Here is a 24,928-nt window from a genome sequence, read left to right on the forward strand (position 1 = left end):
TTTTACCTTGTGGGCTTATAGCCGAATAAAGTATCTATCTATCTATCTACTGTGGTTGTTAAGGACAGGGACACTATCTGTTGCTGGCTTTCAAACTGCATTCCAAAGAACAATAAGTTTGTGTTAAATATATATACAGTGGTGTCGTGGTTCTCGAACATAATCTGTTCCAGGAGTCCATTCGACTACCGAAACCGTAGCTCAGCAGTGCTAACCTAGTCTGCAATGTCAGACCAGGTGCAAAATCCCTCAAAATTTTTGCTAGGGTTACTCCTATACAGCGGTACCCCGCAAGACAAACGCCTTGCAAAACGAAAAACGCGCAAGACGAAAGAGTTTCCCCTTTTTTTAAGTCGTTCCGCAAGACGAATTTCCCTATGGGCTTGCTTCGCAAGACGAAACGTCTTGCGAGTTTGTTTCCTTTTTCTTAAAGCGGCTAATCCGCTAAGCCGTTAATAGCCGCTAATCCGTTAATAGCCGCTAAGCCGTTAATAGCCGCTAAGCCGTTAATAGCCGTGCTTCGCAAGACGAAAAAAACCGCAAGACGAAGAAACTCGCAGAACGAATTAATTTCGTCTTGCGGGGCACCACTGTATAATCTAAATGGAGACAATGTGCAATGCACATTTTAAGCAGAACTACTGACACACCTCACTCCTGCAGAGGTTGTGTGTGGAAATCTATCATGTCACCTCACGTACTAGCGTGACATAGCGAGCAAATCTCTTGCAATATACCAGAGACAAGCAAAACCTACGACTGTTCCCATTCCCCTCCACCCCTTATCCAGCAGATTTAACGATAGTGTGGTGAATGTGTAGTGATGTGCGTATAATGTGAATGTGTAAACCAGTAAGCCTCTGCTTCAAGTCAAGCCTAAGTCAAGCCATTATTATATACAGTATTTTTCCGTGTATAACACGCCCCCATGTATAAGACGGAAAGGATTGCCCAGATCTGTTGAGCTTTTGGGGGCAGGGGGCCCTTGCCGAAGCCACCAATAACACGCCCAATAGCCGCTGGCAATCTCCGGCTCACCACAGCAACAAAAACCACGTCCCACCTATGTGTACTATCCGTGTACAGTGGTACCTCGGGTTTAAGTACTTAAATCGTTCCGGAGGTCCGTTCTTAACCTGAAACTGTTCGTAACCTGAAGCACCACTTTAGCTAATGGGGCCTCCCGCTGCCGCCGAAGCACGATTTCTGTTTTCATCCTGAAGCAAAGTTCTTAACCTGAGGTAATATTTCTGGATTAGTGGAGTCTGTAACCTGAAGCGTGTGTAACCTGAAGCGTATGTAACCTGAGGTAACACTGTATAAGACAACCCCCCCCCCCCAATTTTTAAACACAGTTTTAAAATATAAAACCTCATTTTGTACACGGAAAAGTACAGTAATTCACCCTAAAACGGGGTATAAAAACAACAACAAAGCAGTGACTGCTGTGAAAGCAGAGGTACAGGTAGGTGAACCTCTGCAAAAGCTCAGGTGCTTCTTTTGCACCTTCAGGCAAAGCCCTAGACCAGTAGCAGCCTGACCGCAATTGGGTGCCCCCCTTCAGACATGCAAGTACCTTCTCCTCGTCGGGATCGGCCGGGACGTGCAGCACATTGCGCGCCAGCAGCAGGATCCGCTCGATTAAGAGGTTATCCTCCTCCTGGCGCTGTTCCCAGTCCTGGGGGCAGGAAGGAAGGAAGGAAGGGGCAGGTCATCATATATAAACCCCCCACAACACAAGTGGGTCACAGGGCAGAGCTTTTGCCTCTGCCCAAAACCCAACCTTGCCCTCCCACCCACTTTTTTTGGTCCCCTTCCACATCCATTCCCTAAATCCCTTCTGGCTCCTTGCGCTTGAGGATCGGGTCCCCCACAAAGTGCCGCTTCTGGGACTGGGGGTACTACTCACCAGCTGCAGCAGGTCATATAGCTTTTCACTCAGTACCCCAAAGATCTTCTCGTTGGCAAACGCCTACAAGGTGGGGAAGGAAGCGTGTTAGTCTCCCCTGTGATAGGAATTTTATGGCCTTAGATATATGGCGTCCCAACCAAGCACATACATAGATCAGCACAGGAAGACCAACTTGGAGCCATTTTGATTCCCAAACTGACCAAATGTTTTCTCTGCAAGGTCAAAGTAGAAAAGCCTCCCCACTGTCTTTTCCTTCACAAATCCTGTCTTAAGGGTATGTCTGTGTTTGAATAGGGTGTGAGCCTGTGACCTGGCCCAGGAACTAAGTATTTATCATTACAAAAGACTGGCCAGGCTACCCAGGCAATCCAATCAAGTAACCTGCCAGACAGGAGATAAACAAGGACAGGAGAAAAACAAGATTCAAAATTTCTGTTTTAGACCGCCTTTTCTGTGATGCAGGTGCGATGTATCTGAGGGGTGGTCTTAGGTTACACCCCTTCTGTGATGTATGTATGATGTTTCTGGGGGTGGTCCTGATCTACAGGGTGGCAATTTCAAAAGTCTTTATAAGGCCTTGCATGCCTTTTTTCTGGGTCCCTCCTCCTCTCCTGCGAGTGAGGGGAGCACCCTGTTGCAACAGATCAATAAAGATCAAGCTTACTAGCTGCTTTGCTTCTCAATATTCTCTGGTTGGCCTCTGTTATTCTCTCCTACCAATAGGGAACCTATGTAAGGACTCTATATGGGCTCTTGGATACCCCATAAGGGAAAAGGGCAATTTTTGTTTACAACACCCCTAGAGCAGTGGTTGTCGGAGGGTGTGGCAGGAGAGGACGGCAAGCACGGCAGGAAGGTTCAAGGGCAATCAAAGAAACATTTAAATGTTTCGGTCTAGTATAGTGTAGCATGGCATATTTTTCGCTCCATATGACGCACCTGACCATAAGATGCACCTAGTTTTTAGAGGAGGAAAACAAGGGGGGGGAAATATTCTGAGCGAAACAGTGGGTGTATGATTTTTGTGGTTCATGCTGTGGCCACAGACATGTGATCTGATGGTGAATTTGGGGTGACCCAATGTAAAAATCCTGAGGATCCATGTGGATCTGTGCTTTGTAACCACGTTTTTGCGCCACAGCGGTCCCATGCAACAGTGGGTGTGTGATTTTTTTGGTGCAGGCTGTAGCCATGGACACACTATGTGATCTGATGGTGAATTTGGGGTGACCCAATGTAAAAATCCTGAGGATCCTTGGGCTTTTACCTCCCCCCTCCCCGGCAGCCTCCGCTAGCGTTCCTTATCTCTCTTCCGATCCCACTGATCCGCTGTTTCCTTTCAACACTCCCTTCCCTCTTGTTTGCCTTAAGTGTCTTTTCCTTAGCTGGAGCAGTTTTTTGCTCCTCCTTTTCTTCTAATTTCTCTCCTTATTGCTTTAGTCTTCTCTTTCAAAAAAAAAAAAAAAAAAGCATGATCTGCTTTTTGCCCCTGGGCAAAAAAAGTGCATCTTATGGAGTGAAAAATGCGGTATTTCTGTTGTTGTTGCAGAATATGGATAGATAAGCGGAAGAGCATCCAGTGATACCGGGGGCAAACCCAGTTGTAATCCCGAAATCACACAGTGCTAGCAAAGACTTGTTCATATTTGGGGAATTATTCACGTTCTTATGTAGCTGCATTGTTTAATGCTTTCTGGGTGTCCCATTATCATATTACAGTGGTAACTTGGTTTAAGAACAGCCTAGTTTATGAACAACTTGGATTAAGAACGCTGCAAACCCGGAAGTAGGTGTTTTGGTTTGTGAACTTTGCCTTGGAAGCAGAACATGTTCCACTTCCTGTTGAGTGCGTTCCATTTCTAAATTGAGTCCCCCGCTGCTACGGGAAAGCACGCCTTGGTTTAAGAACGCTTTGGTTTAAGAACGGACTTCCGGAATGGATTAAGTTCGTAAACCAAGGTATAAAGCAGTTGCATTCTATGCTATAAATCAAGCACTGCTAGCAGTTGTTTCTCTTTTGTGTTCCAATGTATTTCTTATTAATAAAAATGTGGCCCGGTGAGAACAAATTTTATTCTGAAAGTGTGGCCCAGAAGAAAAGAAAAAAGTTTGAGAACCACTGCCTTAGAGGGAGCTCAACCCCAGAAGAGCAGATCCTCACTTTCCCATCACTAGCCTGCCCACTGTTGATCTCCACGCCTTCCTGAACTCAAGTTCACCTCCAAGGCCCTCAAGTCAGGGCCCTCTATCCCAGAAGGCTGCAGCTCCTCCCCTCCCCTCTCATCTTCAGTCTGAATCCAACAAAGAATTATTTCCAGAAAGCTGAGAGTGTGCCAGAATTCTGCACGACTACAGGAAGCGCCGCTGCTCAAGAAAAACAAGGCAGTCCCACATGGATCCCAGGAAGGATTGGAAAATGAGAGACACCAGTGCGAACTGTTAGAATTCCTGCTCCATGAGTGCAGTCATGGGATTTTTGTCTATCACGTGACGGTATATGTTTTGACTCCACAGAGTGGGAAGTGACAGAGACAGGATGTTTGTGTTCCTGTGTTCCGTGAAGTGGGACTATTGTCCTTTGTTCTTTTTTGTCTTTGCTGTCTGGTGCTAGAGAGAGAGGGAGCCATGTTGCAGTGCTCCGTGTGTGTTTATATGTAAATAAAGTAGATTAGCCAAAATGCTGAGTTGCTGAGGTCTGTCACGCAAGTTGCGCAAACTCTGCAGATCGCGAAGTGTGCCGATGTCAGTTGGCATCGGTCGCTGTGATGTTCGGGGTGAAGAAAGCTTTTGAAGCTCCCGAACGATCGACCAGGAGGGAGGGAACATGCCAGTCGGGCATGTGTTCCCCACCAGGGTCCTACTCGAGTGTAGGCCGAGCTCCTGTTACGAACCACTCACTTCTTTGTAAGCCTGCAGATAAGAGACGATTTGCAGGAAATGGTGTCGGAAGCTGGCTTCCTGCGGGAGTTTGCCAAAGCAGAGGACAGCTGGCTGGGTTAGGTTTACCATTAACCTAGGAGAAAAAGAAAACAAAGTAAGAGGATCCAACCATTATTGTGAAATAGCTTCACGGAGTCCTAAGCGAGCGACAGCCTTGATGGGGCTAGTGGTTCTCTGCTTAAGGCTGCCAGTGATAAAACTAGAGATTCCACTGGCTGACCTGCTCTGTTCAAGGAGAGCGAATGTGAGAAATAAGGAGGAAGAACAGAAATTTATTTTACCCAAGGCTTTCTGGAGCCAGGTTTAAAAGCAGCAGATGATACAGTCTTTGGGGCTCAGTTTAAGTCTTAAAATTATCGAGTGCATTACAAAGAAGCACCTTTTCTCACAGCAGAGAAAAACAGGCCCATCTCTTCTGATCGTTAAGCAAAGCCAGACGGCAACCAAGGGTCTGGAAACCAAGCCTTATGAGGAACAGCTAAGGAAGCTGGGTATGTTTAGTCTGGAGAAGAGGTGACTGAGAGGTGATATGATCGCCATCTTCAAATATCTAAAGGGCTGTCACATGAAAGATGGAGCAAGCTTATTTTCTCCTGCTCTGGAGGGTAGGACTCAAACCAATGGATTCACGTTACAAGTACAATCATGCCTCGGGTTACAGACGCTTCAGGTTGCGTTTTTTCGGGTTATGGACCGCTGAAACCCAGAAGTACCAGAATGGGTTACTTCCAGGTTTCGGAAGTCGCGCATGTGCAGAAGCACTAAATTGCACTTTGCGCATGGGCAGAAGTGCCAAATCGCAACCCGTGTGTGCGCAAACACGCCAGTGCAGGTTGCGGACGTGCATCCCATATGGATCACATTGGCAACCCAAGCGTCCACTGTAAGGGGATTCTGAATAAACACCAGGAATAACTTTCTGACTGTAAGCTATTTTTGACAGTGGAACGGACTCCCTTGGGAGATGGTGGACTCTCCGCCTTGGAGGTTTTTAAGGCTGGAAGGTCTAGGTGAGATTCCTGCATTGCAGGGGGTTGGACTAGATGACCATTGGGTTCCAACTCTACAATTCCATGATTCTAGGTATATGGCCACGAGGGAAAGGGCTCTCTCAGGAGGAACACTCATCTTAAGAAACTCTAGGCGGCATTCAACCAAATTTTACTCAGAGCAGACCCAATGAAATGAATCAATACGACCAAGTTCATTTTAATTCTGAATAAAACTTGGTTGAATGCCACTCTACCCTTTATCGCGTCCCTAGGGGGCTGCATTCAGCTTTGCGGGCCACAAATTATACAGATCTGAGAGTGGTGGTTTGCCATCGGGCCGTAGCTCCACGACAGATGAAGCAGATCAAAATTAAAGAAAGCTGGGAACATTATCAAAGTTCCTGTCACAATTTTTGCAGGCCTTCCTTTCTTCAGAGTATTTTTGTATCTCCTTATAAAGGGTCACTCCTTAGATATACAGTGGTACCTCTGGATGCGAACAGGATCCGTTCTGGAGCCCCGTTCACATCCTGAAGCGAACACAACCAGCGTCTGTGGGTTGCGATTCACCGCTTCCACGCATGCGCAAGCGGCAAAACCTGGAAGTAACGCACTCCGTTACTTCCGGGTTGCCGCAGCACGCAACCCGAAAATACTCATCCTGAAGCTACTTTAACCCAAGATATGACTGTATCCCAATTTCATTTATGCATTGTATGGCCTTACACCGTGACCTCCGACTTCTTCACCATCAAGGCTTTGGACTGAAATGAGTTATTAGTCCTGTCTCTCATCAAAGCGCTGTCAGGGAACATTGTACGTACATGAAGAATATTAATTCATTCATCAAACCTTTTATTGGCATCGCATACAAACATCCATAGCAAATCAATACAGAATTACCGCCTTCCCAGCGACACAAAACATTTGTCAAATGAAAGAGGCAAAGTAGTCTAAAATTACATCTCTAGGTCTCCAGGGAGATCAGACGTCTGCAATGTGTTTCAACGACACAAAACCAGATCAAGATATTTAGCCACTAACTTGGTGAGCTCCTGATTATTATAATATTAATGTATGGGTTTTAGTAAACCTACAGGAGCCAAGCAAGTCATCCCACACCCACGCGGGTTACCTGATAACAGCATCAAAGAGCTGTTTGTCTTGAGGGTATTGGACAATGATAGGGATCAGGTCGTTCTGTAGAATCTGCGCCGCCCCCAGCTGTTGCCGAATATCCCTCGTCTCATCTTCGTGGCGCAGGTAGCGGATCAAGTCTTTCACACTCTCTGAACATGGAGAGATGGGCAGGGAGAGAAGGGTTATGTGGGAGCAACATTGGAAAGGATGTGAAACAAAAAAGCACATGGAATTCCTGTCCCATCACTTAAAAATTAAGCAAGGTTATACAAGAAGTTATATTATTGCTGCAAAAAGAGGAAGCCCTTTTTAAAAATGGAGAAAACAGAAATTCCTGTTTATCTTGACAATACTAAAAAACACACACACACATATCATTATATATTGTTTAATAGCCACAAATGGGGAAGGTAAAGGTAAAGGTACCCCTGACCATAAGGTCCAGTGGCGGACGACTCTGGGGTTGCGGCGCTCATCTCGCTCTATAGGCCGAGGGAGCTGGCGTTTGTCCGCAGACAGCTTCCGGGTCATGTGGCCAGCATGACTAAGCTGCTTCTGGCGAACCAGAGTGGCACACGGAAACACCGTTTACCTTCCTGCCAGAGCGGTACCTATTTATCTACTTGCACTTTGATGTGCTTTCAAACTGCTAGGTGGGCAGAAGCTGGGACCGAACAATGGGAGCTCACCCCGTGACGGGGATTCGAACCACTGACCTTCTGATCGGCAAGCCCTAGGCTCTGTGGTTTAGACCACAGCACCACCCTTCCCTGATGGGGAAGGTACCATATTAGAAAAGGGATTAACCCTTCTCTCTCTTACAGGAGGGACTGCCTCCAACATGGAACAGGCTGCCAGATACAGAACAAACAGCCTTTCCCAACCTAGTGCTCACTGAATGTTACTGGACTACAACTCCCATCATCCTGGCTGAGGCTCATGGAATTTGGAGTCCAACGACCTCCAAGCACCACTAAGATGTAGAAGGCTGATATAGATTCACCATCTAAAATCCAAGGGTCATATTCAGTGAAACTGTTGTGCTAGCTAGCAGAAGCCTTTGCAATGACAAAGCCATAGCACAACAGGACTTCCTGCCTTCTCCTCGCCCCGCGCCCTCCCCAAATCTTTTGGGAGGGGAACTCCCAGAACAGCATATGGGGTGGGGGGAGAAAGATGCTTAATCTATCGGTCAAGGAGAATTGCTTGCTCTGACATAATGATCTCCCTGCCTCTACACCAAATACAACCAAAAGGAAGAACTTCCCCACAGCAATCAAAGCTATTGTCAGCTGATCATCGATCAAATAAAACTTAAATTGATTGATTAAATCTGCATAAACTTGCCTAAGACTCCTTCAACCAAATATCAGCCCCAGAAAATTTTAATGGTATAAAGCACAATTATAACAAATAAAGCCTTAACATATCTCGCTTTGCGAGTCATGAGTCTATCTCAGATATTAATTTCACCTTTTAAGTTGAATTACTGAAATAAATGAACTTTTCCACGATATTCTAATTTTCCGAGTTTCACCTGAATACGCTGCAAGCTGCACAGAGTGGCTGGGGAAACCCAGCCAGATGGGTGGGATATAAATTACAACATTATTATTATTATTATTATTATTATTATTATTATTATTATTATTATTATTATTTATTATGCAATGCAGGAATCTTTTGCCCAAGGTGGGGCTTGAACCCACAACCTTGGGATTAAGAGCCTTGTGCTCTAATGACGGATCGGTTTTTCTAAGTGTATAAAAATCACACACTTCCCTAAAATGCATCCCCCATCCACATCCCCATATCAACTGGATCCATTAATGAGTCTGTTTGTGACAGGCATACCGCCCCCCCTTTAAACCTCCAATATACACCTGCAACCCCCTGGGATCTCTCACCTAAGCAATCCGGCTCTTTGTGGTAGGTGTCCCCTTCCAAGAAGCCCAGGGCGCTGCACGTCGCCAAGAGTTCGCAATTCATCATGTACAAGTCCATAAATCTCAGCCTAAATGAAAGAAGGGAGCCTGCGGAGAACAGAAGCAACGTTAAGCCATGGAGTTGCATAAAGGTAAAGGGACCCCTGGCCATTAGGTCCAGTCGTGGCCGACTCTGGGGTTGCGGTGCTCATCTCGCTTTATTGGCCAAGGGAGCCGGCGTACAGTTTCCAGGTCATGTGGCCAGCATGACTAAGCCACTTCTGGCGAACCAGAGCAGTGCATGGAAACGCCGTTTACCTTCCCGCCGGAGCGGTACCTATTTATCTACTTGCACTTTGAGGTGCTTTCGAACTGCTAGGTTGGCAGGAGCAGGGACTGAACAGTGGGAGCTCACCCTGTCGCGGGGATTCGAACCGCCGACCTTCTGATCGGCAAAGTCCTAGGCTCTGTGGTTTAACCCACAGCGCCACCCACGTCCCTATGGAGTTGCATGGTCATTCACAAAAAAAGGGCAGAAGCTCTGTAAAACAAAATGGCTTTTGTTGCCTGCAGAAATCCAGGCACTGGCTTGCCGGGGTTACTGTGTCGGACTAGAACCTCACAAGGCTTTGGCACAAAACTGGAAGCAAGAAGAATTACCGACGAAAGAAGAATGGAGAATGAAATTGATGGACTATGCAGAATTAGATAAACTAACAGGAAGGATTCGAAACCAGCAGGACCAGAGATTCTCAGAAGACTGGAGAAAATTTACGGACTACTGTATTTGAAAAGTAATTGTGATGGACAGATTACGCTAGTAGGTTTGCAAGAAGTTTTGTAAGGTGGATTTTTTGAAATATTGCAAAAAAGACAATGAGGAGAACTATTAGTTAAAGATAATTAAAGGTAATATGAAATTAAGAAATGCATAATAAGTGATAGGAACGGAAAATCATCAGAGGCGCTGACGGAAGTCCAAAAAATATTGTATAAGATGTGAAGTTGTGTTGTATGAATGTTAATTAATATGTTAAAAACTAATAAAATGTATTTATTAAAAAAACCTCACAAGGCTAGGGTTCTTTCCCCCCTCTTTTTTTGTAAATAATTTTTATTCATTTTCCAATTAAAAAAACATTCATATTAATAACAAATTCAAACCAAATCTTTCCACATTCAAAAAATAAATAAATAGCCAATTATATAATCCGAATTAATTAATTTCAGTGGGACTTCCCGTGTTCTGGATTTCAAAAGCCAAATGCCCATCCTTTATCTTTCTGCTCTCTTCTTTATTACTTCACAGTTTTCCAATCCTGATATTAACAATCTCCTCTCGCGATCAGTCAGTTGCTGGTATAACTCACTATCTTGTTTTATTTGACCATTCCTTATTTCTATAATCACGCAGGGGGCTTTTCCCACATTGTTCTCAAATTTAATATTTCAAATTTAATATTTTGAAGCGCAGTCCTCCTTGATGAGGGATGCGGGTGGCGCTGTGGGTAAAAGCCTCAGCGCCTAGGGCTTGCCGATCGAAAGGTCGGCGGTTCGAATCCCCGCGGCGGGGTGCGCTCCCGCTGCTCGGTCCCAGCGCCTGCCAACCTAGCAGTTCGAAAGCACCCCCGGGTGCAAGTAGATAAATAGGGACCGCTTACCAGCGGGAAGGTAAGCGGCGTTTCCGTGTGCGGCTCTGGCTCGCCAGAGCAGCGATGTCACGCTGGCCACGTGACCTGGAAGTGTCTCCGGATAGCGCTGGCCCCCGGCCTATAGAGTGAGATGGGCGCACAACCCTAGAGTCTGTCAAGACTGGCCCGTACGGGCAGGGGTACCTTTACCTTACCTCCTTGATGACCCCTCCTTTTTCTGCTGATTGTTGTGCTCTAGGCTACGAGGTTAGGGTTCAAATCCCCACTCTGTTGCTGCTTCTCAGCCTAACCTACTTCGTTGTTGTGGGAATTAACTGAGGATGGGGATAAAACATATATTGCATATTGAAGGGGGAAATATGGAATGCAAATGCAAAAAATAAAATAATGTACAGTATGTCTGGCTTCAGCAAGCAAGAAAAGCTGGCAACAACTCTTGCCATTATCTCAAAATCTGGAGAAAGGAAATAAAATTCCACATAGTTCTCATACACTCCCTCTCACATCTCCAGATGTTTTACAGCACATGCCACTTTCTGTGTGGCCCAAGCAATTACTGAGGGCAGTGTTGAAAGTCGGAGGGACTGCCCTGGTGGTTTTTTGCAGCTGTATTCTGCAATATGTCATTCTCTATATAAATACACGTTGGCTACAAAAAATTAATACAACAGACTCTTCTATAGTCTCCCGAATGAGATACAAATTCATTGCTTAGGCTCCACAGAACAACCACTTTAAGCAGGCATAGGCAAACTCCGGCCCTCCAGATGTTTGGGACTACAATTCCCATCATCCCTATCTAACAGGACCAGTGGGCAGGGATGATGGGAATTGTAGTCCCAAACATCTGGAGGGCAGGAGTTTGCCTATGCCTGATCTTAAGTGACTGTGTGAACTCATGTTTATCCACACAGCTTTTTTTTATAAAGGGATTCTCTCAAGAGCCTAAGTCTCCCAACTGAAGTAGTCACACAACCAAGCAAAAATTCACAATTCTTTGCGAATGCAGAATCAACAGATGCCAAACCTCCTAATTGGCTACCAGGCAGACACAGCCAAGACCACCCTTGTTTGGCCACATTAAGAGATAGGGTTCATACAATCCACGTTCTCCTATTGCTATGCAATTCTCTTTCCCCTTTTTAAAGGGACCCCTGACCATTAGGTCTAGTCGTGACCGACTCTGGGGTTGCGGCGCTCATCTCACTTTATTGGCCGAGGGAGCCGGCGTACAGCTTCCGGGTCATGTGGCCAGCATGACTAAGCTGCTTCTGGCAAACCAGAGCAGCGCATGGAAATGCTGTTTACCTTCCCGCCTGAGCGGTACCTATTTATCTACTTGCACTTTGGTGGGCAGGAGCAGGGACCGAGCAATGGGAGCTCACCCCGTCGAGGGGATTCGAACCACCGACCTTCTGATTGGCAAGCCCTAGGCTCTGTGGTTTAACCCACAGCGCCACCCGCATCCCTTCTTCCCCTTTATTACCCAACAAATTAGGTAACTGCAGCTCGCTGCCCCCCTCTCCCGTGCAATTAGCAAACTTCAGAAGCTGCGATCCTCAAATATTACCACCAGCAGGTGAACGGACATTTAAGTTAGTTTGCTGTGACTCAGCACCAATCAGCATTATGGGATGGACAAGAAAGGTTGCCGTAAACATGCTGCAGCTGCTACTTGTCCCCTGCCAGGGGATGCAAAAGAGACTTACCTTGTCTCTGCAGGTCAACAAGCGGAAAAGTGGAACTTCACCGGAAACAATGTTTGGCTATAAATCTCAGCCAAAATCCGCAGACCCTTTGCTCAGAAGCTAAAACATGCTAAAATAGGCAGAGCTGTTGCATAGGTCTTCTCTACAGCAAACTAAGATTTCCATGCAAATTGACTATAGATCTTCAGAAAAGCTTCAGAAAAGCACGCCCTGAACCTCCGTTTTTCCAATAGCCAAGGCTATTGAAGCAGAGATATCACAAAACTGCCACAGCCTTAAAGAACCATGAAGAATATCAAGAGATGGAGGACAGATAAAACACCTTTCCTGGCCTACAGATCAAAAAGCAGAGAAGGGATTTCTCACGTTACTCCTGTGTAAGTTTATTTTACCAGCAGAACCTTCCGGTTCCTGGGGCTTCATGCACGCAAACTCCTCAGGCGCACGCAGCTGGACTGCTTCCAAAATTCCTGGAGCTTATAAGATGAGAGGGAAAGAGTAAAGCTGCTGGGAACTAGAAGACTGCAGAAAACTGGCAAAACTTTGGGCTACTAAAGAGGAGTAGGAAAAGGAGATGTGTTTTCTCCACCCACTTCACAACAAGGCAACCCCTTCTTAACTCACCCCAATCCACCGCTACTGGAGTTCACACTGATTTCGAAATGACAGGACGTAACCTGGTTTGTGTAACTGGCCCACTTACACAAAGCGCTGCAGAATTCTAACCTATTTTCCAGTCTCACGGTAACCCAGATCACTATGTAGCAGGGAGGATGTGTATGTGTGTGTGTGCAAGTTGAGGAGAAATGTTTGGGAGCCCAAACCTCTTCTGCAACCACATAGCTTAAGACTTATGCTCAGATACCTCTGAGGTATCTCGGCTAGGTGGATGCAATATTCAGTGGGGGAAGACTGGGATTTTGACATTTTAGCACAACCTCTGGCAAGCAGCTGATCACCGTTAGAAATTACCCAGGCGCCAAGCGCACTTTGTACTTGGCTATTGGCCACTTGCAACCAAGTGAAGATGTCCAGGCACCAAGATGGCACCTGATGTCTCCACCATCTGGAGGTGCGTGCCTGAGGGGTCCTTGAATTTTGACTGTTTTCACACACTAGCAACCACATCCCGTAGAACTCTATCGGGTATATTTTATCGGCACCATCGGAATGAATTTCAGGAACCTAAAAGTCGTATTGAAAAATACAACTTTTTGAACCGTCCGGCCCCAAAAATGGCAACTAGGCAGTCTGTTTTGCCGACTATAAGCCTGGTTTAAGGAGACAATTGGCGCCTAGCTTATATCTATATCGCCGAAGAATTGATGCTTTTGAATTATGGGGCTGGAGGAGACTCTTGAGAGTCCCATGGACTGCAAGAAGATCAAACCTCTCCATTCTGAAGGAAATCAGCCCTGAGTACTCACTGGAAGGACAGATCCTGAAGCTGAGGCTCCAGTACTTTGGCCACCTCATGAGAAGAGAAGACTCCCTGGAAAAGACCCTGATGTTGGGAAAGATGGAGGGCACAAGGAGAAGGGGACGACAGAGGGCGAGATGGTTGGACAGTGTTTGACCAAACTGCGTGAGGCAGTGGAAGACAGGAGTGCCTGGCGTGCTCTGGTCCATGGGGTCACGAAGAGTCGGACACGACTAAAGAACAACAGCAAGGATTATATCTCCGAGTTTCTAACACTGCTGCCACCAGACCTGTCGCCGCTACTGCTTGCCGCAACCGCTGTGCTGCATCCGTGTCAATTTCAGGCGAGATCATGCTGATTTGGGATGAGCTCACACCCCAAATGGATGTGATCTCAGCCGAAACTGGCACAGATGTTGGCGCTGCTTCTCCATCGCTGGCAGTGGTGCAGGCAGGGCGGCCGTGGGGGCGCTGATTCGGGGGCTTCTGCTGCCTGAGGCAGCAGCCGCACGCTGCCCAATGGCTGAGCAGGCCTTGCTAAAGCACTCTAAATGGCCTGCTCACACTGAATCTTTCTCTTCCAATGGGTCTAGGCCCAGTGCTCTGAATCAGGCTCTGCCTCAAAACCTACTCCGAAATCCAGGGCTTAATCCTGGAACATGTGAAGCAATCATAATTATGCAAGGAGATGCCCGCAGGGGAGTGCAGATCTTCCACTGAAGATCAGTCACACCCACCATCTGAGGTTACGCAGCATGGCTCCCAGTCAGGCTTGAACCTTGCCACCTCCTCCATTTCAAAACCAAAAGATGATGCATCTTGGAGCCAGAATCTCCACAGTGGCCACTTCATTTTGCTGCAGCTACTCTGTGTGATAACATGAACATGAGCAGCAGCAGGTAGATCTCTTTGAACCACTACAAATTTCAGGGAAAAGGACCGCGTTAACCTGATCAGCCTGATGTGCAGAGTTCAAAATTAGCCAGACGCTAGGCGCATTTTGCACCTGGCTTTCGGCCACTTGCGACCAAGTGAAAATGCCTGGGCACCAGGATGGCGCCTGACATCACTATCTGGAGGTGCATGCCTGGGGATCATTGCATCTGGACCGTTTTTCACACACTAATACCCCCAACCTGTAGAATTCTATCACTCATATTTTATCTGCACAATCGGAAAGTATTTCTGGGACCTAATTGCTTTTTCTGTGCCGCCTGAGCAGGAGCAGTCACCATTGAGAAAAAAAGAGGTTGGAATATGCCAATATATATCCCTGGATCAAGTGACTTTTCTTCTTTTAAGTTCTCAAAGTTCTTAGCCAGCTTTCAAGGCTGTCATCTGAACTAGCCAGATGTTTAACTGAGAATAAGTCAGTCAGTCAGTACGTCCATCAGTTGAAAAATAAGGACTTTAGAGCAGTCTTGCCCCAAAATGGCAAATAGATATTCCGTTCTGGTGATTGCAACCTTGGTTAAGGCAGAGGTTTTCAACCTTTTTGAGTTCATGGCTCCCTTAACCAACTATATTCTTTCTTGGGCACCCTTGTGTGGCTCAGGAGCCCAGTTGTGTCACCCCTTCCCTGCAGATCTGGCAGCCTCTCACCTTTTTTGAACACCCTCCCTTGTGGAGTGTTCCCTCAGCCTCCTCTCCCCTCTCCTTGGGAGTCCTCTGGGCAGCCATAGCTGCTGCTCCAGTCTTTTGAGATGCTAGCTCTTGCCCCAAAGAGAGGTGCCCTCCCAGAGGCACCATTCACCTACAGAGCTTATAGCCGGGGCTCCTGCAATAAACAGCTGTGCCAGCCTTTGGGAGGCAGAGATGTGAGAGGATGGAGCGACAAAGGCCAGTGTTGCCTACGGCATCCCTGACCATCATTCAAGGCAGCCCAGCTATGGCACACTGGTTGAAAACCACCGGTTTAAGGAGTCATTTGGCACCAAGATTAAACATCCGAGTTTCTAACACTGGGTGAGCCACCATTTATCAACAGCTCACTGGCGCAGCAAGCGATTTCGCGTCCTCCGTGTACCGTATTTTTCGCTCTATAACACGCACCTGACCATAACACGCACATCGTTTTTAGAGGAGTAAAACAAGGGGGGAAAATTCTGAATGAAACAGTGGATGTATCATTTTTGTGCCTCATGCTGTGGCCACAGACATGTGATCTGATGGTGAGCTTGGGGTAGCCCAGTGCAAAAATCCTGACAATCCCTGTGGATCTGTGCTTTGTAACCACATTTTTGCACCACTGCAGCCCCAGGCAACAGTGGGTGCATGATTTTTTTGGTGCAGGCTGTAGCCATGGACATGCTATGTGATCTGATGGTGAATTTGGGGTGACCCAATGCAAAGATCCTGAGGATCCATGTGGATCCATGCTTTGTAACCACGTTTTTGCACCACTGCAGCCCCAGGCAACAGTGGGTGTGTGATTTGTTTGGTGCAGGCTGCAGCCATGCACATGCTATGTGATCTGATGGTGAATTTGGGGTGACCCAATGCAAAGATCCTGAGGATCCATGCTTTGTAACCACGTTTTTGCACCACTGCAGCCCCAGGCAACAGTGGGTGCGTGATTTGTTTGGTGCAGGCTGCAGCCATGGACATGTAATGTGATCTGATGGTGAATTTGGGGTGACCCAATGCAAAGATCCTGAGGATCCATATGGATCCATGCTTTGTAACCACGTTTTAGGTGGGGAGGGAAGGAAAAACACAGAAGGGACAAGGAGCACGAGAGGGGTGTGTGGAAAAGCAGCTGGCTAAGAATGCAGGGGAGGGATTTAACGGGAGGGAGGAAAGGAAGGAAAAGGTTCCCCCACACACACACACACCCAAGCCAGCCCCCTCTCTCTCCCACCTCCATGTTTTCCCTAAAATGCTTCCCTGGACGCAGCACCACTGGAGGAGGACGGAGATCCTTTCCTTTCCCCTCTGCTTGCCTGGAGGGAAGGGGTTGCCTGGAGGGGAGGGGATTTGCCTGCTCTTTGTTCCGTTTGAGCAAACAGCAACCAAAACAGAAGCGAGTGGGCAGTAAGACCCTGAGGCAGAATGCAGGAAAGCAACAGCTTTCTCTCTCACGGAGCTCCCTCCTCCCTTCTTCCTGACGCGCGCGATTGGATTTTTGTCTGATTTTTCCTCTGCGCTTGGGAGGGTCGGCTCCAGGGACCCCCCACATTCGCTCAATAACATGCACAGACATTTCCCCTTACTTTTTAGGAGAAAAAAATCTGCGTGTTATAGAGAGAAAAGTACGGTATTTGTTCGTTTGTAGGCATTGGCCCTACTTCACTCGTGGCAAAGGAGATTGTGACACTTGGCTGTTAGAACAGCATATAGACTAGGAGATATCAATACAGTGGTACCTCGGATTAAGTACTTAATTCGTTCCAGAGGTCTGTTCTTAACCTGAAACTGTTCTTAACATGAAGCACCACTTTAGCTAATGGGGCCTCCCACTGCCGCCGGAGCACAATTTCTGTTCTCATCCTGAAGCAAAGGTCTTAACCCGAGGTACTATTTCTGGGTTAGCAGAGTCTGTAACCTGAAGCGTATGTAACCCAAGGTACCACTGTATAATTCTTGCATCATAATTATGCGGATTTGGGCAAGCTGTGACTCACCTCCATCTCCAGTATGGACAAAACGCTAACCTAACGTACAGGGATTGATTTAAGGATGGGGTGACATATGCAAAGTGTTATAACCCAGGAGAATGGGGAGGACCTGTGACCTTTGAAGTGTTACTAGGCTCTCAACCCTCACCAGTCCCAACCAGCACGGCCAACGGTCCGTGATGATGGGAGATGGAGTTCAACAACATCGGGGGGGCAAAGCCCTATATAAAAGATGGTGCTCACAACTGGTAACTTTCCTATCTCTCTCTTTTTTTAAAAAAGATATTTATTAAAGTTTTCAATTTTTTATACGAACAAAAAACAAACAAAAAATTATAAAAAACATATAGTTCATAATACATAATTTTCAATAACATATTTCTCTGACCTCCTCATACCTCCCCTTCTTGTATTCCATTTCAGATTATTTGTTCAGCAAATCCTTAACTTAAAGCATCACAGCTTATAATAACACCTTGTTTTCTATCCAATCCTTTTTTTTCATATTCCTTTATATCATTACAGCTAGAAACCACTCAATTTCAATCCAGCATCATTCAACATTCCTTAACTTTCCTATCTCTTTGAGTTTGCAGTTAAAATGAAGTAAAACTAAGATAAGGAAAGAAGGAAAGGAAGAATTGTTGTATGCACAGGTAGGTCTGTGGGGGGGTACAAGGAACCTGGATTTTTCTTGAGATTTGGAGTAAAATGAAGATGATGAGAATGCCTAGGAAAACTGTTTTCAACCCTCACTGGCCTCAGTTCTTACAATGCAACCACACAGATCCAAAACAACCCTGCACACCATGGCTTATTCAGGCACGCTGTGAGCCACAGCTCACATGTGGTTTCTTGCTCCTCCCCGCAGGTGACTGGGGCCTAAAGGTAAAGGTACCCCTGCCCGTACGGGCCAGTCTTGCCAGACTCCAGGGTTGTGCGCTCATTTCACTCTATAGGCCGGGAGCCAGCGCTGTCCGCAGACACTTCCGGGTCACGTGGCCAGCGTGACAAGCTGCATCTGGCGAGCCAGTGCAGTTTCTGGGGCCTAGTTTCATTCAAATTTCCAAGGAAACTGGCCCCCTGGGGAAGTATGAGAAAGTCAATAGCCTACCAGGGAAAGTGTACCTGAGTTGCATAACAGGCCGCATTCTCAACGGCTCTCCGCACCGCTGTGCGCTAACAAAAGCCAGTGAATGTGAAGTGGGTCAAGAAAGCGGCCCCACCCCCAGCACAACACTGATGGATCAGCATAAGGTGTTTCAAAAGAGACACGGCATCATTTTAAGATGGCCACAAAAACGTACTCCTTTTGTGTCCAAAGCAAATTTTGCCCATGCGTGGCAGAACTTACAGGGCCTGGCTGGCTGGCCAACGACGACACGTTTAATCTCTCCCATATGCAAGCATTTTGCACAACTCATGCAGTTTACCCCATTTCCAACCATCACCAGCAAGTACTGAAACCCTCCTCAAATAACCGATGGTAGATTACTGTTCTGCAAACTATTCCTGCATGTTTCACATGTAAAAAAACAAGAGAACCATGAGCTACCATGATTCCATCAGTACTCACAAGGTGATCAGGTATCTAGATGGAGTGGGACTAGTCCCAGTGTGCATGGGGGAAGGGGGTACTGCAGACTCCCCCAGCTATTTTTAATTCACACACACAGAGCCTAGGACATGCCGATGAGAAGGTAGGCAGTTCGAATCCCCGCGACGGAGTGAGCACCTGTTGTTCAGTCCCAGCTCCTGCCAACCTAGCAGTTCGAAAGCACGTCAAAGTGCAAGTAGATAAATAGGTACCACTACGGGGGAAGGTAAACGGTGTTTCCGTGCGCTGCTCTGGTTCACCAGAAGCGGCTTAGTCATGCTGGCCACATGACCCGGAAGCTGTACGCTGGCTCCCTCGGCCAATAAAGCAAGATGAGCGCCGCAACCCCAGAGTTGGTCACGACTGGACCTAATGGTCAGGGGTCCCTTTACCTTTACCTAAGGAAAAGTGGGACATTCCGGGATCAAATCCAGGACCGTCCCTGGAAAATAGGGACACTTGAAGGCTCTGCAGTTCTGCAGTCCCCAGAGTCGGCCACGACTAGACCTAATGGTCAGGGGTCCCTTTACCTTTACTATGGCTGGGCAATATATCGCCCCAAACCAGTTTGATGTCCATAGCGTAATAACTGTTTCATAACTTTTGATCTGGTGACGTATCATGAATTGCAATGCTACATCATACTGTTTAGCTGGTGATATATCACGATGTTGAACGCCCAAGCCCTACTTTTCGCCTCTACATAGTTCCATCCTTATTTCAGACATTGTGATATACTGATATATCACAATGTTTAGCTGGTGATATATCGTGATGTTGAAAACCAGTCCTACTGCTGGTGCACACAGAAACTTTCCCCCTGTTGCACTCAGTGGCTTTTGCAGTCTTAGAACTCTGCATTGTACAGTTGTGGCACAGACCTTCCCCCCCCCAAAAAAACCATAATATCTCCAGGATTTTTAAAGGCTAGTGCAGATTCATCAGCTTGCAAGGCACAAGAGTTCACTGAAGTTCCTTCTCCAAACGAGCCAAATTTTAGAAGGGGCAAATAGTGTACTTCCATCATAGCCGAGTGAGCAATAAAAATTGGAAAGCAACCGATCTGCATATCCAGTCAAAGTCTGCGCACACATGCCTGTGAGCGGGGGAGAAGAGACGGTAAATGCCACCTAATATTCTATGCAAATCATACAGATCCCCAGAGGGAATGAAACAGCAACAGGTTTGAATAAAACTGCAAGCAACAGAGCAAGCCACATATATTTGCAAGTTCGTGAAATTAAGCATGGAGCAAAGAAGCGACAAATTGCTTGCTGCCGGGGAAACCCGGCAACCAATCCTACTTGGATCATCACACCTCCGTTTCTGCAAGCAGGGTGGGGTGGGAGCAGCCGGCCTGCGCACGTGAGCAGGGCGAAGCAGCCGGGAAAGGAATATAGGAAAGCAACGTGACAGGAGTGGAAGGCAGCGCTGGGCACTTGCATGTGATAATAATGCTAGCGTTCCTTTTGAACACCTGGCAGTGCGGGGAGGCTGCAGGAGGGAGAAGGGAAAGGAAGGGGGCACGTGGGGCTAATTGCACAGCCTCTCGAGGTGTTGAATACTGAAAACTGTCACTCGCCGAAAAGTACCAACGGAGCGTTGAGTCAAGGGCATCACTTAAAATGGGAGGACAAAAACACTATAGTATATGCCTCCCCCACTCTCCAATGCTAGCCTATGCAATTTTACTCATAAGTAAGACTTCTTCAATGTCCGCAGGATGGGAATGCAGCCTTAAACACAATTGGAAGCCCCCGGAAGTCAGTTATACTTATGCACACTACTTAAAAGAATTATTTGAATTAGCTTTTAAAACTTCCCAAATAAATCAGTGGAGGCATTCTCTCTCTCTCTGGAAGGACAGATCATGAAGCTGAGGCTCCAATACTTTGGCCACCTCATGAGAAGCGAAGACTCCCTGGAAAAGACCCTGGTGTTGGGAAAGATGGAGGGTGCAAGGAGAAGGGGACGACAGAGGACGAGATGGTTGGACAGTGTTCTCGAAGCTACCAGCATGAGTTTGACCAAACTGCGGGAGGCAGTGGAAGACAGGAGTGCCTGGCGTGCTCTGGTCCATGGGGTCACGAAGAGTCGGACACGACTAAACGACTAAACAACAACAAAGTAGTACAAAGTAGGGGAGATTAGGACTGCAGACTCCTCAATGAAGTTTACTGGCTGTCCTTGGGCCAGTCATAGTCTCACAGTGCAACCTACCTCATAGGATTGATGTGAATGTAAAACTGAGGGAGGGGAGGGAAGAGAAGAATAACGTAAATTTAACTCTATACTTGTGTCAGTGTTGGTCAGCATCAGTAGCACAGCTGTAGCAGGTTACAATGCAATGGAAACAGAACAGGTTTATATGGCTAAAGAGATGGGAAAAGATGAGGACGAACAGTTATTCCTAGTTTAATAAAACAATCAAATATTGCACAATTTTGCAAGTACTGAACTCTCAGAATTTAAAGGAGCAAAAACGAAAAGTTAATGCTCTGCCCAGGCAAGAAGAGATGGCAAATTTTGTTTATTCCCCCCCCCACTTTTTAACTCCAAGGTCCTCACAGCAGCTTGCAATAAAAAAAATACAAAACATGTAAAATTATAAGTAGTGCTGCTGCTCATCTATACTTCAATCCTCTCAGGGTGCTGTGAACAACAGTGTGCTAATAGTGTTGTGGGCACCTAGCAAGGCAGGCTGCATTTCCCAAAGATACAAATACTTTGCTTTTGAGTGCTGGGAAAAACCAGTCTCCCTTCAGCAGAAGCAATACATAGAGAAATGACAAATGAGGAGTTGGAGACACGTTTGAAATAAATGATGGAGGGTGGGTCACAGACACACACAGGTTGAAATGCATTTATTACTTCCAATGATCGACCCCAGAGATGCACTAAACTGGTTAGCAACCGCTTTAGTTGTCGTGACCAAGTAATGTCCTCTTTATCTTCCATCAGATTCCTTGCCACGGCAGTCACAAAAAGCAGCCACCTCAAGGGCGAAACAAAACAACGCCGATAAGTTTTGCAAGGACGCCAGAAAAGGCGCTTTCCTTACCTGGATTTAACGCGGGGTCGTTAATCTGGAGCAGATGGAATATAGGGAATCTTTGCAAGATCTGGGGGCGGGGGGGTCCTGATTATTACTATTTAAAAAGAGAAGTCTCCCCCGTGTTGTTACGATCTCCAAGAAAAACCGAAAACAGAGCGCGGGGAGAGATCCGGCGTCTCCAGCGTTTTCAAGATGCTCGCAAAGTCGCAAAGCCGAGCAGCCGCCAATGACAGCCTCCGCGCAAGCGGAAGTTGCTCGACACGGGAAGAGGCCTTCGGTGCCGTGCCAGGGAGACGCGTGCGCGAGTCCTGCCTTCCTGCGAAATTTAAAACCTCCCGAGCACCTATAGGAAGGGCGATGGCGGGAAAAGGGCAGGAGAAGCTGCAGCAAGGCTTGCAAGAGGCAAGGCTCTGCAAAACGCGCGCGCCCTCGCTTTGCAAATCCCAGGAGCTACGGCACCCAGCTAGCTGTTGAAATCCCACCGAGGGAAATCGGTGGGCTTTAAGCGGCCGCGGGGTTATTGGCAGCTAGCGCGAATGCCTGGCGAGAAGTATGCTCCTCTCTCACACAAATCTCCATCCTCAGAATATAACATCTCCAAGCGCAACCCTCCCGTTACGTCTCCGGGTCCGCGCAATGCTTGTTTATGTTAGGGGGGGCGGAGAAACGCCCCCATTCCTTGGGTGACCAAAAGCAACAAATCACTGCCAGGGGTGGAAAGTGTGTTCAAAATAAAAAAATTCCGGCTGCAGCGTGCTTTTCGCAACTAATGAAACAGCTCATCACGCAAAGGAGAACCAGAGCTGCCTCATCGTGCTGTTTTCGCGTGAAAGCTTTGGAGAAGAACACGCATTCGGCCTTTATTTGCAAAATTTAGACAATCAAATCATAAAAGGGGAGGAAGGAAAAACACAGAATATAGAAGTATGAGTGACAAGCCTTTGTACGGCGCGCAGAACTTGGTGTGGAAACACATCAGCGCCCCTTTCTTGCTGCAGCCGGAACATTATTTACAAACTTTCTGCCCCGACAGGGATTGATTGGTTTTGAGGTTGCCCAGTTAAAGGTATGATTTTCCCAGTAGTGATGTATGGAAGTGAGAGCTGGACCCTAAAGAAGGCTGATCGCCAAAGAATGGACGCTTTTGAATTCTGGTGCTGGAGGAGACTCTTGAGAGTCCCATGGACTGCAAGAAGATCAAACCTCTCCATTCTGAAGGAAATCAGCCCTGAGTGCTCACTGGAAGGACAGATCCTGAAGCTGAGGCTCCAATACTTTGGCCACCTCATGAGAAGAGAAGACTCCCTGGAAAAGACCCTGATGTTGGGAAAGATGGAGGGCACAAGGAGAAGGGGACGACAGAGGACGAGATGGTTGGATAGTGTTCTCGAAGCTACCAGCATGAGTTTGACTAAACTGCGGGAGGCAGTGGAAGACAGGAGTGCCTGGCGTGCTCTGGTCCAGGGGGTCACGAAGAGTCAGACACGACTAAACAACAACAGGAATAGGGGCTCTTGCCCCCAATACACTACAGTAGATGACGCAGAGCTGGCTGTCCCCCCCACCTCCCCAAAAAACCTCACCACCGCCAAGGCCAACGAGGTTGACTATGGAGAAGCAACATGATCCAAGTGCTCTTAATGCCCCCTTCCGGACCCTCCGCCCAAACCTGAGCTCCTTCTCCAGGTTGCCAGCAGAAACAACTCAGACTTTGTCTCCCCGCCCCCCCCAAAAAAATCCATACTACAGTGGTACCTCGGGTTAAGTACTTAATTCATTCCGGAGGTCCGTTCTTAATCTGAAACTGTTCTTAACCTAAAGCACCACTTTAGCTACATGGGGCCTCCCGCTGCCACTGTGCCGCCGGAGCACGATTTCTGTTCTCATCCTGAAGCAAAGTTCTTAACCCGAGGTACTATTTCTGGGTTAGGGGAGTCTGTAACCTGAAGTGTATGTAACCCGAGGTACCACTGTATTTAGAAGCTTAAACATGCTTTGGGATTAGTCTACCCCCTTTAACTAAAATTTAAAGCATGTGTACGCAAACATGAATGTGCAGAAAAATGGGAGGGGGGGAAATGACCAAATATATCTCAACAACCCTGTTGGGAACTAAGTTCTACCCAAGCCAGTGGGATTCATTTCAAAACAAGTTGTGACTCGTTCTGACAGAGCAACCTTTCCATATTGGATAGGGCAAGGCCATATTGTAACACTGCCTGCCAACACCTCCCCCCCCATCCCATTACAGTACATAATTCGTTCCGGAGGTCCGTTCTTAACCTGAAACTGTTCTTAACCTGAAGCACCGCTTTAGCTAATGGGGCCTCCCGCTGCTGCCGCGCCGCCGGAACACGATTTCTGTTCTCATCCTGAAGCAAAGTTCTTAACCCGAGGCACTATTTCTGGGTTAGCAGAGTCTGTAACCTGAAGCGTCTGTAACCCGAGGCACCACTGTACTTGTTCCCTAGGAAATGCCAAGCGGGCTGCAGCCGGTTAGCGCCAGGCTGCGCGCATTCCCCGAGCGCTTAGCAATGCGCCTTGCAAACCTGAACCGCGGCCTCCCCAAACCGCCATATTTACCCGCCCCGCGCGAGCCGCTCCATCTGCACCGGCGTCGTTTCCCGCCCTATCTTTGCACCGGGAGGAGAAGGAGCAGCAGCAGCAGCGCCTCCCGGTCCGCGCCGCCGACTTCCTCGCGCCTCCCGGATTCCAAATGGCGCGCGAATGCGCTCTCGCTCCTTTTAAAAGGGCCACGGCGACAGGTCCGGCTTAGCCAGAGGAGGCGCAGGGCTCTGCCGCCTTTTGCTCAGAAGTAAGGCCCATTCAGTTCAACTCGGTCGCTAGAGCCTGGCATTGCCCTTTTAAGCGAGCGCTCAGTCTCGCCCCCGCTTTCGACGGGGTGGAGCGAAAAGTTAATTTTGCAGCCCGTTGGGGAGGCGCGCGCAGAAAGGAAGGCATTGAGAGCA

The 24,928-nt window shown here is 47.4% G+C and overlaps 1 protein-coding gene across 3 annotated transcripts in view; it reads right to left on the reverse strand.

Annotated features, from left to right (window-relative positions):
- The window catches only part of TIMELESS (timeless circadian regulator), a 68,840-nt gene extending 44,153 nt beyond the window's left edge, over positions 1 to 24,687 (reverse strand). For 2 of the 3 annotated variants that reach the window (XM_053374698.1, XM_053374680.1), the window contains exons 1-6: positions 24,543 to 24,687; positions 8,892 to 9,017; positions 6,980 to 7,133; positions 4,811 to 4,925; positions 1,910 to 1,972; positions 1,577 to 1,678 (exon numbers count right to left, since the gene is read on the reverse strand). In XM_053374698.1, the coding sequence (XP_053230673.1) occupies positions 1,577 to 1,678; positions 1,910 to 1,972; positions 4,811 to 4,925; positions 6,980 to 7,133; positions 8,892 to 8,988 (531 nt within the window). In that variant the 5' untranslated portion in view covers positions 8,989 to 9,017; positions 24,543 to 24,687. Of the gene's footprint in view, positions 1 to 1,576; positions 1,679 to 1,909; positions 1,973 to 4,810; positions 4,926 to 6,979; positions 7,134 to 8,891; positions 9,018 to 21,965; positions 22,051 to 24,542 lie in introns of those variants that run through there. The other variant, XM_053374691.1, reaches the window with a different exon arrangement.
- Positions 24,688 to 24,928: the final 241 nt, after the last annotated feature.

The sequence above is a fragment of the Podarcis raffonei genome, chromosome 2 (assembly GCF_027172205.1).
Source record: "Podarcis raffonei isolate rPodRaf1 chromosome 2, rPodRaf1.pri, whole genome shotgun sequence".
Lineage (NCBI taxonomy): Eukaryota > Metazoa > Chordata > Lepidosauria > Squamata > Lacertidae > Podarcis > Podarcis raffonei.